Here is a 13,403-nt window from a genome sequence, read left to right on the forward strand (position 1 = left end):
AGTCACAGAGCCGACGGAAGGGCATTCCTCTAGGAGGGGGCACCGCGAATGGAGAAAGGACCGGGCTGCCGCTGGAGATAAGGCCAAGGAGACGGAAGCCTGGGGACCGCCACAGGGAAAGGGCAGGAAGGGGAGATGGACAGGCTGCACGGGCGCACCCGGACCATCACCGAGGAAGGCGAGGAGTCTCGCCCCCGTCCCACACACCCCGCAGACCTCAGCCCCAACTGGACGCGCGAGGCCGCACTAAATAACGGATCGAGAAACAGTCTACGCTAAGCACATCCATACACCAGTCTCCCAGCGTGAGGATCGCGCGAGAACACGCCTTTTTCCCCCTAGCCCCGCCCCCGCTCTTCCTTTGTTTCCTTATCCGGAGATCTCGCGAGATCTGGGCGCAAATATCGCGAGCAGAGAATCGGACGGTCGCTGCGGCTCTCGCGGTGTTTGCGCGAGACTGCTCCCTTCCTTCCTCCCGTCCCTGTCGGCCGCCTTCCTCCCCTTCCCTGACCAATCTTTCCTCCCTCCTCGCGGCGCGTCCCCGCGGGCTAATATGGTCTCCGGAGATGGACGAGCCAAGTGCAGGTCAGTGCCGTCTGCCACCTGGGGTCTGGCAGCTGCAGGAGCGCGGTCCGGCGCCGGGTCCCTACGTGTCGCTCCTGGAGTCACCCGGCCGGCGCGCGGGCCTCCGGCTCGGGTCGCTCTTGGGGCCTGGCCTCCGGGTCCGCTCCGCGCCCGGCCCACCGCCGCCTGGGGCCCCCGGCTCCTGCCCTCTTGAGGGTCCCGGAGTCCCGCTGGTTAGACAGCAGGGCGGGGGCGGGTGTCCCCGCCTCCTCGCCCCAGGAGCTGAGAGGGAGGCGAACGAGGTCGGGCACGGGTGGGACAGCCCCGGACCACGTACCGCAGCACCGGGCCGCCTCTGCGTCCCCGACTCTGCTCCGTCCGGATGGAGCGGAAGGCGCTACGGTCTCTGCTGTGGGCCTCTCCCTCTCGGGCCGAGGGCCCGCACAAAGGACGGGCAGGTGCCTTCCTTCGAGGCCCCTCCGCCCCTCCGGAGCTCGTCGGGACCCCGAGGTCCAAGACTGCGTGGTTCAGCCTCAGTTGGTGCAAAACCTGGAAGACACGTCTCATTTAGGGAGAATCTGGCCTTTTATCCTATCAACACCCATTGAGGTGTTTACCTGTTAGGTGTTTGGTTGGGTTTGGTTGTCCACGTTGTTGAGTGCTCTGTCAAATTCTTGTCTTTCGATTTAAAAAAAAATCAGTTACTCTAACATAACTGTAGCGTTCTCAAATTGCTGTGTCTGTTCTTATGAAATATTTAGGGCAGGTCTTCCCTAAGCATGCCTATACATTATTTAAATCATTGCCATTTCCAGAGATGTTCTTTGTTAACATGTTTCAGCAATGGTTTTGTTACCAGGTTTTACTCAATAAGAGTCATGGTCGAGAACTGGATTGTCCAGTGCAGTGGACACTAGCCACATGTGACTATTTAGATCAAAATTAATTAAAATGAAATAAAAATTCAGTTCCTCAGTTACTGTAGCACATTTCAAGAGATGAACAATCACATGTGGCTGATTGAACCAGGCAAATAACAGAACATTTTTATCCTCACAGAAAATTCTGTTGGACAAAGTTGATTTCCAGGTATTTGCACTTTGAATAAGGTGCTTTGTAACTGTATTTAATGACTGTAACTTTTTCTCCCCAGGACACACCTTTGAGTACCTTATTGAAACATTGAATGACAGTTCACGCAAGAAGTTCTTCAATGTACCTAAACTTGGAGGCACCAAGTATGGTAATGTTGCCTAAGTTTTCTTGGGTTTGTTTAGTTTCTGGTAATAGAAACGCATTTGTCAGGTTGAGCTGAAGAAGTTTTGGATCTGTTCCCGCGGTGTAACAGGTACAACTACACTCATCTGTAATGTTTTAAAAGCTCCTGCTGGGATGACTTCTGTTTGGGAAGGATGTGAGTCTGTGCTTTCTCATTCAAAAGTTTAAGTTAATTCAGCAGCGATTCTTCACCCGAAGAAACTACTAATGCAATTTTTAAAAAATGGACTGATGACATTCTACTGCAATTAATCATAAATTTTAATTTTTTAAGTAATAACACCCATAGAACTTTGTCTGCCATGCTTTGACTAGGAATCCGCTGTGGGGCCCGCTGGCTGGAGTTGTCCACTAGGGCCGGGCATGACTGGCCTGGCCTGGACGCCAGCACTTCTGGCAGGCCTTGCAGGCACCTGCTCGGGGTCAGCCCTCTCACTGAGGTTTCCGAAGAGTGAACTTGGCTGGACCCAGGGTATTGGGTGGGAGACCTGACTTTATTGACAGTTGAGTGACCTTTTCAGCCAGGCTGGTGAAGGGAGCTGGGAAGAGTGGTTGTTATGGTCAGACTCCGAGTGTCTGCCATGGCAGAGTAACCACTTGAGCTAAAGCTGACCCAACTGTCAGACTTGAAAACTACTTCAAGAGGTACATGCCAAATGTATTGCAGTTAGGTTGCGGGGGGGTGGGGGGGAGTGATTTTTTTTTTTTCCTGTAGATTTTGTTGGGCTTGAATAGTCCAGAGAAGCAAACAGTTCACCACTGTGACCATCTCCTTAGGGATCTGGAGCCACCTGTCTGGCACTCCAGTGTGCCTACTACAACCTTAGAGATTCTGAGTGATTCTTTTGAGAAGGTCTTTAAATGTGAAAATATACCTCTTTCCAAGGAAGGGCGAAATCCCTGTCACCTGGGAAGAGAGACTTCTCTGGAGGAACTGGGCCTTGAGTTGATGTCGCCCAGAGGGCCACGGGGCAGGTCAGCAGCCAGGGAATGAGGCCGATGGGCATGATGGGAGCACAGGCGGTGGTGTCGAGTTAGAGGGACACAGTGCAGAGACACCCAGCTGTGGTGAAGCCTCGCAACCTAGTGGTTCCCCAAGGGGGTGGGGGGGCCCCCAGGCGGCTTTATCTCAGCCCTCCGTCCGCTCGGGTCCTCTCCCTCGCCCTTCCTGTTTCTGTCCTCACTGCCTGCTTTTTTGACCACGAGCCTGCTTAGTCCCATAATAGAGCTAGGACTTGGCTTTCCCCATCGGGAGGGACCTGTACTTAGTTTTTAGGAGAGTTTTATGGGTTACAAGAAGTCAGATTGCGGTTGAGAGTCACAGAAAGATGAGCGCAGCGTCAGCAGTGCAGTCCTGACAGTGCAGCTCGCTGAGCACCCTTGCAGCTGCGTGCATGTGCTGCTGTGACAGAAACGCAGTCAGCGTCGGACGCAGCCTTTGTGCCTGACACCGCGGACACCTTTCCGTGCCCCTGGACACAGGTGCCCCTTGGCCTCTGAGTTGGGGGCGTGAGTTGTTAGAAAGGGGACTGCCTCACTTCTCGCTGCTGCGCAGGGCAGCCTGTGCACTGCGTCGGGGTTAGTTAGTGGTCTCTGCAGGCTGGGGCCGTTACCGACTTCTTCCCGTTCGTGGGCAAGGCTGCTGGGCCCTGTGCTTCAGTTCCGATGCAGGCTCAGTGGTACCCAGTCATTGGGGTTGAGAGTGCGCTGTTCCCTCAGCACACGCTAATCTTCTTCTAGTCCTGCTGTGTGTATGTTGTCTGTTTCAGTCTTCACTCTTGAATATAAGGAACCAAAAGTCACTTCACTCAGCGCCCTGGTGAGAAGATGTTGATGGCAGCTTTCTGAAGTGCAAAGACAGGAGGGAGGCACAGTCAGGCCTCGTGGGAACCAGAATTTCTGAGCCAGAGTCTGTTCCTCTTATCGCTGGAAGGCTGCCTGGTTTCTGTTTGAATATCAGCCCTGTACTCACTCACTCTGGATAACCCCGCACGGTCAGCGCCTGCCATCCCTTGTACGCGACGAGGGCACACCAGCCAGTTCAGACTGCTCGTCTGCGTGACCTGTTCATCTGCTGTGTGGGCCTGGTTGACCTGGGCTGGTCGGGTGTCCATTGCTGGTCCTGCTGTCCTGCTGGAACATGGACACGAGTCTGAGTTTCGCATCTTGTCTCTCCTGTGGGCTCGGGCGAGGGCTGGGAGTCGGGCGAGCAGCGAAGCGGTGTGTGGTGTTGACGCACGGTCTGTGACCTGGTCACACAAATCTGCTCCGTGTGCTGCCGTGCACGCACCAGCCCTCTGCGTGCTGTGCAGGGGTCGGCTGGTCCAGTCTTGGCCTTTGCTGACAATTTCTGTTGTAGATCGGGCCTTTTGGTAGGAAAGAAGAGACACCCACTAGGTCGAGTGAAGAGAGATCCGTTGCAGGGCCCAAAGCTCCCAGGCCAATGAAATGTGGCTGTGTCTTAAAACAACAGGTCGTGGGCCTATTTTTTCTGTTGGTGCTTCAGATCCCCCCTGCCTCTCACCCCTTCTGTCCCTCTGCCTCATTGCACAGGAGCCTCTGCCTACTACCTTTATCCGCAGCCCTGTGCAGCAGCTCAGCCCAGCCTGTGGCTCCAGCACCGTTCTGGCTCTGTGTGCTGATTGATTGCAGGGACCTGGGTGTCGGGGCTGGCAGTCCCTGTGTGTGTGTGCGCGTGCGTGCGCGCGAGCTCACCAGGCCCTGCGCCCCCACCTGCCCAGGGCACGGTCCTGCTTTGCTGCTGTAGCCAGGGGGGTGGCGGGACCCTGGGTCCTGTGCCTTCCCTGGTGGCAGTGTGGACAGGGACCACGTGAGCAAGCAGTGCCGGGCTGCGAGCTCGCCGGGACGCGTGAGAAGAGCGTCCGCACCTGTGGCAGCAGTACCGACGGGGGCTCTTCCCGTTTCCTGTGTGTGTCAGTGAACGGGAGAAAACCTCCCACAGGAGTCTGTTTTCTCTTTTCTGCCTTCCTAGACTCTCTCTGTGGCCACACACACACGTGCATATATAATTTTTTTAAAGGCTGGAGTTCCTCATTGGAGCTCAGTGGTGCCCAGCCTGGCACTGGAGGTGGGTGTGTTCTGAGCTCGCCCTGTGCCGGGCCTTCCAGGACCGAGTGTGTCTGTTCTCCAGGTCCCCCGCCTAGAGTCTGGGTGCCCCCCAGCCCCTCAGGCCCAGTGCTCTGTCTGGTTCCATTTATCTGAACCCTGCTGGCCTGCCACTATTAACACTGATACCCCTGTGGGAGATTTCTTCATCTCCTAGAATTTCCACAGATCTCTCTGTCCTCACTGCATTGCTTTGTGATAGGCAGGGAAGATAGGCTTATCTTCACTTTGTACAGATGAGGAAAGTGAGTCCAAGAATCTTGAGTAATTTCCATAAAGTCACATACCTTTTACGTGAGGAATTTGGTCTCTGTCTTCTGTCTTCTGATTGTAGGCCGGTACCGTTCTCCGTCCCAGATTGTGGAGGGCTCTGGTAAGACCGCCTGCACCTCCTGACCACTCACTGCTTCCATCCTGTGGGACTTGCTCTGGGGTCTCCGGGCAGGGCCCCACCCCCAGGCGCCTTTACCTCCTGAGTTCTGGGGGCAGCGGTGAACGAGACCCCGATTCTGGGGCCTCGGCCTGTAAAACCTGCTCCTGGGGTTGAGGCCTGTGCTGACCAGGACTGAGGGGACGCACACACCAGGAAACGGCCCTGGTGGGGACTGGGGCATAGTGCAGGGGTGGCTGCTGCTCATCGCTGCAGAGATGTGAGGTCAGTGTTGTTGAACTCTCCGGCACGCGAAAATCATCTTGTTTTCCACCGCTGGCAGTTCAGTGTCAGGGTGCTGTGCAGACGAAGAACGTGTCACCAGGCCAGCGTCTGTGACCTCTGCCCTGGCAGCCCTGGCCCTGACCTCAGCAGCAGCCTTTAGTCTTGAAGGACAGGTCTTGGTCCTGAGTCTGGGCCTGCCTTCCGGCCACCTCCCCCCAAGTGCAGGGCCTCAGCCCCCGGCCGCTCTTCCTCACCTAGCCCTGCACCCAGGGGTGCTGGCTGTGATCAGCTGGGTTCAGACGCAGTAACACAAATTATTGAACTCCTTTAGTTTTAAGTTACCAGCTGGTCCTGGTTCCTACATGCCTTTTTGATTATCTATTGTTAGGGGATTAGCTTTCTAGATTCTTGGAATTCTAGCAGTTCCTGGTTAGGAGTGGCAGAATTAATCCAGCCCAGCCTTCTGCCTGGTGCAGGGACCTCCCCACTGCGCCGGGTGCCTCGGTCAGTCACGGCGCTGGCGCTGGTGGTTCTGGCAGGTGGAGGAGGGCCAAGGCGGCACCTTTGTGCTGACGAAGTGTGCAGGCTGGCGGGGGCGCGAGGGGAAGCTGTGTGCGTGTGGAGCTGTGGTCGAGGGGCCTCCGTTCCATCACAGCAGGGGAACTTAATGTGAATGGCCACCCACTGACCAGAGAGTACGGCCGTCCCCCTGCTTGTGCAGTTTGTTACCGCAGTCAGTTGCGGTTGCAAAACGTGAAATGGGAAATTCCAGACAGAAGAATTCCTAAGCTTCAGGCTGTGCATTATTCTGAGCAGCGGGATGAGTGTTTGCACAATCTCGCTCCGCGCCTCCTGGCACGTGGACCCTTCCTCTGGTCAGCGTCTCCACACCCTCTGCGCTCCCACCGGATCGTCGCTGAGTAGTCAGTCTGGTCATCAGATCGACTGTCACCTCACTTCGTGTCGGTCTGCAAGCACAGGCGTGGAGGTGCTGGCAGTTCAGACACGCCGAAGGGAAGCCCTGGAGTCATCCCTTCGTGTGACGCTATGGAAGGAAACAGTCGTGCGTCGAGGTTGCTGAGATCTGCGGTGAGAATGGGTCTTCTGTCTGGAATTGCCTGGTTTACAAATGAACCTTCGTCGCCAAGTGTGTACATCGGGAAAACCTGGCCCATCCAGGGTTCGGTGCTCTCCGCGGACGCAGGCACCCATGGGGACCCGAGGACGTGTCACCATAGGTGAGGGGACTGGGGTTGTACGATGTGAGGACCCGACCTGGTGCTGAGGCTGAGGAGGACGGAACACCCACCAAAGGACGGATGTGGGCGGGGCTCAGCCCACTGGATGGCAGAGAGGGGGGCTGGTCTGGGTTGCTGGGCAGGCAGGGACAAGGCCCGCAGTGGGGCGGTGGGCACCGGGAGGGCAGGTGTCAGGCTGCCCTCACCCGCAGGCCAGACTGGGTGGAAGGCGCGGCCTCGCAGGTGGCCTGGCCAGGCTCACCAGGTCCTCGCTGCTGGGCCGAGGCCTTCCCTCACCTCTGGTGCTGGAGGGTCTCCCTGACAGGCTGCCGGCCCCTCCGAGTAAGGGTGCCTCTGTAGCGCAGCCTGGGGGGGGGCAGCCAGTCCTGGGGGTTGTCTCGGCCACACTCCACCGGCTCACGTGCTGCCAGCCTGCAGGGTGGAGTCACGAGTGGGGAGGAAGGAGAAGTCAGTCCCTCCATGTGAGTGGGGTTCTCACAGAGCTGCACCCTTGCCTGCGGGAGTTGACGGCTTTGTTTGTGCTTCCGAAACACGGAATTTTGGTAACGTTGGTGATCCACTTTTTTTCTTGGAATTGCATTTTAATTTAATAGTTTATTTTTCAAATGATAGAGTTAAAAGCCACTGACATTATAACTGGAATAGTCTTGCCCACCCCTTATTTTTACATTGCAGAGAATACTGTTTTCAGTTCTGTTGCCTATTTCTTTTGATAATTTCCTCTCTGTTATCAAACAGCCTAGTTTGTACAGCTGTTCCTTGAGTTTTCGGTTTTAGACGTAACCGTCTTCTGCGGAAAGTGAGGACGTGGCGCTTTTCGTTTCTCGTGCGTGCGTGTGCCCCGAGTCCTCCTCCTGGTGCAGTCCCTGCAGTCTTTGGGTCATTTTCCAGTGCTCCTGCCACGAGGAGTTACTGTTTTCAGCCAGTCCGTGTGGTGGGTGATTGCATCTCATTTCTCTTACAACTTTGTATTTTTTCCTTGAATTAGTGACTATCTTTTTTGTTTGCTTAGTTTTCTATGTCCTTATCAATAATTCACCTCTGAAAGAAAGAAACCCTCCTGGTACAATCTGGTAATCTATCAATTCCTGTCTCCCTCCTCTTGGCAGCGTCCCATCTGGACTGGGTCGCTGCCTCACCTGGCCTGCCTGCGCTCCGGGTCCTGGAGGAGCCCCGGCTCTGGGGCTGGGCTGGGGCCCGGTGGCCTGGGTTCCAGTCTCCATTCTCCTGCTCGTCTTACACAGCGTGTTCTGCGGCGGCTGCCTGGGATTGGCCGTTTGCTCGGTTATCAGTTTCCAGGCTGGAAATATTTTCACTTAGAATGTTGCAGGCGTCGCTCTCTGGCTGTCTAGCTTTGCCCTCTCCTCTCTGGAAACCCCGGGCACCCTGGTTCCTGGTCCCCGTTTCTGGTTGCCTTTCTCTGTTTGGCCCACCCCTTACCAGTCATCCAGGCGCCGTTCCCAGCGTGCTGTTCGTTCTGCTTGTCCCCGCCTGTCTGTGTGGACCGGGCGTCTCCGTGTCTTCCCTGCTGCTGGGGTGGGCTTCGGGGGGACAGAGAACTGGCGGTGGGCGCGGGCCCGAGTTTGATGGAAATCCGATGGACGCTTCGATGAACGCTTTTTACGAAGATGCTCTTCACAAAACACATTCTTGAATTGTTTTTCCAGAGTAGCTAACCAGATACAAAGTTAACCTTGTGTATTTGCTTCTCGGATCATTATTTCCAAATACCCTGTTGAAAAATTTTACCCGTACGATTCTTTTAGGTTTGAGGACTTCATTATGTTTCTGACTGAGGTGAGGGCAGACATGAACGTTGAGGTGCCTGCTCTTGGCCCTGCTGCGCCGGAGGGCTGTGGCGTGGAGGCGAGTGGTGAGGGGAGAGCACTTGCACATTCTGTGGGCTGGCTGCCGTCCCCCTGCACTGGAGAAGGTGCGGCATCTTGAGTCACTTTCCAAAGGTCATGCCTTATAGTAAGTAAATGGCAAACACAGGCCTTGAGGCTGGTGTCTCTGATCAAGGTCTTTACTCTCCTTGCTCACAGCTTCGCTCACGGTCAGCCTGTGCCGGCATCTCGGAGTGCAGAGGCAGGGAGGCAGCAGTGCAGCGGTGCCCGGCCTGTGCTGTCAGCCGGCCGCCACGTGCCGCCGGTCCCTTGTGTCTAGTCCTTTGTTCCTGGGGTACATCCTGCTAGGTGGGCACAGCCGAAATAGTGTGGCATATAGGCCAAGATTTTTACTATATCCTTCCGTTGTTGTTTCTGGGGGGAGGAGTGTGTGTTCAATACTTAATGATGTATTTAAAGTGGTGTACTCACCGTGTAATAATAAATGATGTGTTACACTTTGTAAGGTCCCGTCTTACTGAAAACGCAGCGTGCTGTAGCACCACTGTGCGCCGCTTGTCCTCTTGCTGGTGTGGCTCTGGAGGCCGCCCGGGCAGGATGTGGAGGGCTTCACCCCCGTGTGCAGCCACAGGGCCCCCGTTGGGCGGGTGGCACCCACTCAGCCAGGCCCAGGCTGACTCAGTCTCCCTGGTGTGGGACTTCATTGTGACTGAAAAATTGAGAATGCGGAAACCTGCCTCTCGGTGGCATTCTGACACGGTCGTCAAGAGCGAAAGGGACGCCTCCATGAAGTGAACTTCGCTCACCTGCGCACCCTGATTTACCTTTAACCCTTAATCTTTTCTATGGAGGTTTTTAAATCTGCTGGAGTTTTACAACACAGTTTAGGCAATATTTGCCTTAAAGCAGTGACTATCGGGCGCGGTGCCGCCAGAGTTTGTGGAGCACGCCAACCCTGGCGGTTCCGTCGGGCGCACTGACCGCGTTTCCCGCAGGTGGTCACCTGGAGAGCGTGAGAACAGCCACCACAACAGCCGTCCTGTGCGAACGAGTCAGAATTACACCTGCATTTTTTGTCAAGTCGGCAAAAATACGTCTTTTTGGGTGTGCTGCAGAATTTTAATACAGGTTGGCACAGCCGCGCCTTGGGGCTCCCGTCTCGGCCCTCCAGGGCCCCGGCGGTCGTCGAGGACGGCGGGTTCCTAGAAACCCCGGCTGCCGCTCTGCTGTGGTCACCAGACTGGCGTGGGTTAGGTTGGGCAGACGCTGCGTCTGTGTCTGTGACTGGTCGCTGTCGTGGTCTCTGTGCTACGTCGTCCTGACCTTCCTCGGTAACAGTGAGACCTTCTCCTCCCCAGACGTCCTGCCTTACTCCATCCGGGTCCTGCTGGAAGCTGCTGTGAGACACTGTGACGGCTTCTTGCTGAGGAGGGAGGATGTCGTGAACATCCTGGACTGGAAGAGCCAGCGCAGCCGCGTCGAAGTGCCCTTCTTCCCCGCCCGCGTCCTGCTCCAGGACTTCACGTGAGTGCCGGCCGCCTGCTCGCGGGCGCGTCTCCGGAGGTTCCCTTTTTAAAGTCCCCCGATGGTTGGCTCCACTGTTTTTCTTTCGTTTTGAAGATTAGTTTATAAATTTTTTTAAAAAGTTGCCGTTTCTAATGTGAAGTGGTTCATTAAAAATTAGGTCCTTGTTTCTCGTACCTTTTATTCGAAACTACTTTAGTTTAACTGCATGCTCGTGTCCACCTGGCTAACATGGTTTTGGGACTTGGACTCTTAACTGGGTGGCCTGCCCACCTCACCCCTTCCTCGCCAGGCCGCCTCCGTCAGGGCGAGTGGCACTGTGGTCCCCGCTGGTTTCGGGCAGAAGCTGGCGGTCACTCCTGATGCCTCTCTCCGTTGTGCGCAGCCCAGTGTGCCCCCTCGCCCTGCCAGGCCTCCCTGCCGGCACGCCCCCTCGCCCTGCCGCCCCGACCTCGCCTCTCTCGCTCGCTCTCCCCTGCACGGCAGCCCTGCTCCCCCCGCCCCCCCACTTGTAGGCCAGTTGGGTTTCCTCACACTTAGAGTGAAACCCAAAGTCTTCTCGAGAGACTTTGCCTGGCCTGGCTGTTGGGTGAGTCACGAGGAGAGCTAACCTTCAGCCACGCTGGTGCGGGCGTCGGCCAGGCAGAGGGGAGCGTCCCCTCACCCCCACGGGGTCTAGCTTCTGGGCCACCACTCCGCAGGCTGCGTGCTGCCGCTCTGCAATCGCGAGTGCACCTCCCTGCACAGCCCCTGAGGGCGGCACTGCCCGTGCCCTGGGTGTCCAGCACAGGGGCGGCCTTTGGTGAACGCTCGTGACAGGGCTGGCCGGAGATACTCATCCCTACAGTGGGTCACTCTGGAGTAGCCAGGAGGCACCAGGGTGGAAGGGGCTGGGGACGGGTATCGTGCCCCTGAAGGCAGGAGAAGGCCGGTCCCCCAGTTCTCTTCTGCCTCCGAGAGGCGCCTCCGGTGCTGCTTCTGGCACACCCGCCCCCGAGCACTCAGGTTCTCCGCTGATGCCCACTGTCCTTTCCCGGTAAACCAGGGCGCAGCTGACTTTGGAGAGCAGGCGCGTTACCAAACGTGGGTGTGAAGTAAAACGGTTCCTTTAAGTGTGGGAGTGCATAGGTGCACACTGACACTTGTGAGCCGGAGTAGAAGAGCGGTGGCGCCGTCATTTGACCACTTTCTCCTCCTCAGTGGGATACCCGCGATGGTGGATTTTGCTGCTATGAGGGAGGCGGTGAAGACTCTGGGAGGCGACCCTAAGACCGTCCACCCGGCCTGTCCCACAGACCTCATGGTGGACCACTCTTTGCAGATCGACTTCAGTAAATGGTACTTTCCCACGTGCTGTGACGTCAGCCGTGCATGCCGGCTGACGGCCAGCCCGCTGGCCGAGTGCGTGTGGGAGGACGTGGAGGGAGTTCTGGCCAGGACCCTCCATTTAGCGCGGGCTGATAATGAGGGAAACTGGTGAAAAGTTTTTGTATTGGCGTATTTTTTTTGTTGTTCAGTCTGAAGTTAAAACCACTTCATGTTTGTGTGTTTCTGCTGCCATTTTTGATAGACACGTGCAGTGGGGCCAGGGCCTGCTCTTTGGGAGAGGCGCTCTGAGTGCCGCCCGCACCCACGGCCCTGAAGAGAGTGTCGGGGCGCCCCTGCCGGGGGGCGGCGGGGGGGGGGGCGGCTGTGGGTGGGGGAGCGTCTCGTCAGCAGGTGGCGGAGCACACGGAGCTCAGTGTCAGGGGCCCCGGGACCGCGGTCGGACCCGGGAAGAGGTTGTGTGCGACCCCAGAGTCTGGGGCGGAGGCTGCGACGAGCCACGAGCCCGTTTGCCCTGGAGGTGAAGACCGTGACTCTCCCCCGCTCTTCGGCCGTTAGGTGGCACGGTCTACTGCAGTGCTTGCGCAGTCGCTCGACCTGTCACCGAAGTGCGTGAAGATGATTTTGGGGGCACTTAGAATTATATTTTCATATCCACGAGTTTAAAATCTGTTTTTCTTTTTTCGGGGTTGGGGGACCTGAGGTTTGTTTCTGAAACTGGAGTTGCATGACATGACAGCGTTTCGCTGTTTGCAGAGAGAGCATTGCTGCTGTGTGGTTTGTGAAGAGCCAAGTTTCTGCCACGTCTGACTGCTTGTGTCTCCTTTTTTTGAATGACAGTGCAATACAGAACGCTCCGAACCCTGGAGGCGGCGACCTGCAGCGAGCGGGGAAGCTCTCTCCCCTGAGAGCGCAGCCCAGGAAGCCGCCGTGCCGAGGCCAGGCCGCCTGCCGAGGCCCCTGCGACTCCGCGGAGCTGGGCCGCGGCTCGGGGAGGCCCTCTGCGCAGATCGAGAACACGCCCGCCCTGTGTCCTTTCCATCTGCAGCCAGTGCCTGAGTACGAGACTGTCCTTGTGCCGCTGGCTTTCTGTGGGGGGGGGGGGTGCGCCCGCTCCCTACCCGGCCCTGCTGGCCGGCCGGGCTGGCGGACACGCCGCCTGGGTCTCCCTGCGTCTCGGTCTGCGCCTCGGGAGGGCGGCCGGGAGGCCTGCCTGTGCACGCCTTCGTGTCCGTGGCGAATGGAGGCAGAAAAGGGTTCGCATCGAAAACTTTGAATCTTTAGCGTAGCGAGTCGGTGCCGCTCACGTGCTCAGCACTACTCACTCCTTTCGTGGGGCCCCTGTGGGTCGTTCTGCTGGTCTCCCTGCTCAGAGGCCGCTTCGGCATCCTCGCTGCACCGGCCGGCCGTCTGTCTGTCCGTCCGGGAACACCGCACTTGCCGGTGGCTCTTACCTCACGGGGCCCTTCCGGGGGAGAGGCGCGGCCCGCCCCGGAGAGGACCCGGCTGCAGGAGCCGGTCAGACGCCCTGGCCGGCGGCCTTCGCGCTGGGGGGAGGGTTCTCTGAGCCGCACGCGTGTGTGCCGTCGCGTCTCGTTCTCGAGAGTCACGTTGCGTGTCGCCCAGCGTGCAGACTGTCAAAGTTTAATAAAAGCGACTGAAACTTTGTAAAGGTAGAGTCAGACACACTGGAGTTTCAGAAGAGCCGAGAACACCATCCACACGCGTTTCATCCCGGGGGTTAAGTGATGACACGAGTTCATTTGCCCCTGAACCAGATTTTTCCAGATCTGTGCAGCGCTGGCGTTTTTGCCTCAGTGTTCC

The 13,403-nt window shown here is 57.2% G+C and overlaps 1 protein-coding gene across 1 annotated transcript in view; it reads left to right on the top strand.

Moving 5' to 3' along the window:
- Positions 1-445: 445 nt before the first annotated feature.
- Positions 446-13,403, top strand: part of IREB2 (iron responsive element binding protein 2) — a 34,010-nt gene continuing 21,052 nt past the window's right edge. Inside the window, exons 1-5 of the mRNA XM_045824922.1 lie at positions 446-585; positions 1,718-1,807; positions 10,088-10,253; positions 11,454-11,591; positions 12,420-12,638. Coding sequence (XP_045680878.1) covers positions 567-585; positions 1,718-1,807; positions 10,088-10,253; positions 11,454-11,591; positions 12,420-12,638 — 632 coding nt within the window. The 5' untranslated portion in view covers positions 446-566. The remainder of the gene's footprint in view (positions 586-1,717; positions 1,808-10,087; positions 10,254-11,453; positions 11,592-12,419; positions 12,639-13,403) is intronic.

Source organism: Phyllostomus hastatus, unplaced genomic scaffold (genome assembly GCF_019186645.2).
Source record: "Phyllostomus hastatus isolate PE091 unplaced genomic scaffold, TTU_PhHast_1.1 phas_scaffold_555, whole genome shotgun sequence".
Lineage (NCBI taxonomy): Eukaryota > Metazoa > Chordata > Mammalia > Chiroptera > Phyllostomidae > Phyllostomus > Phyllostomus hastatus.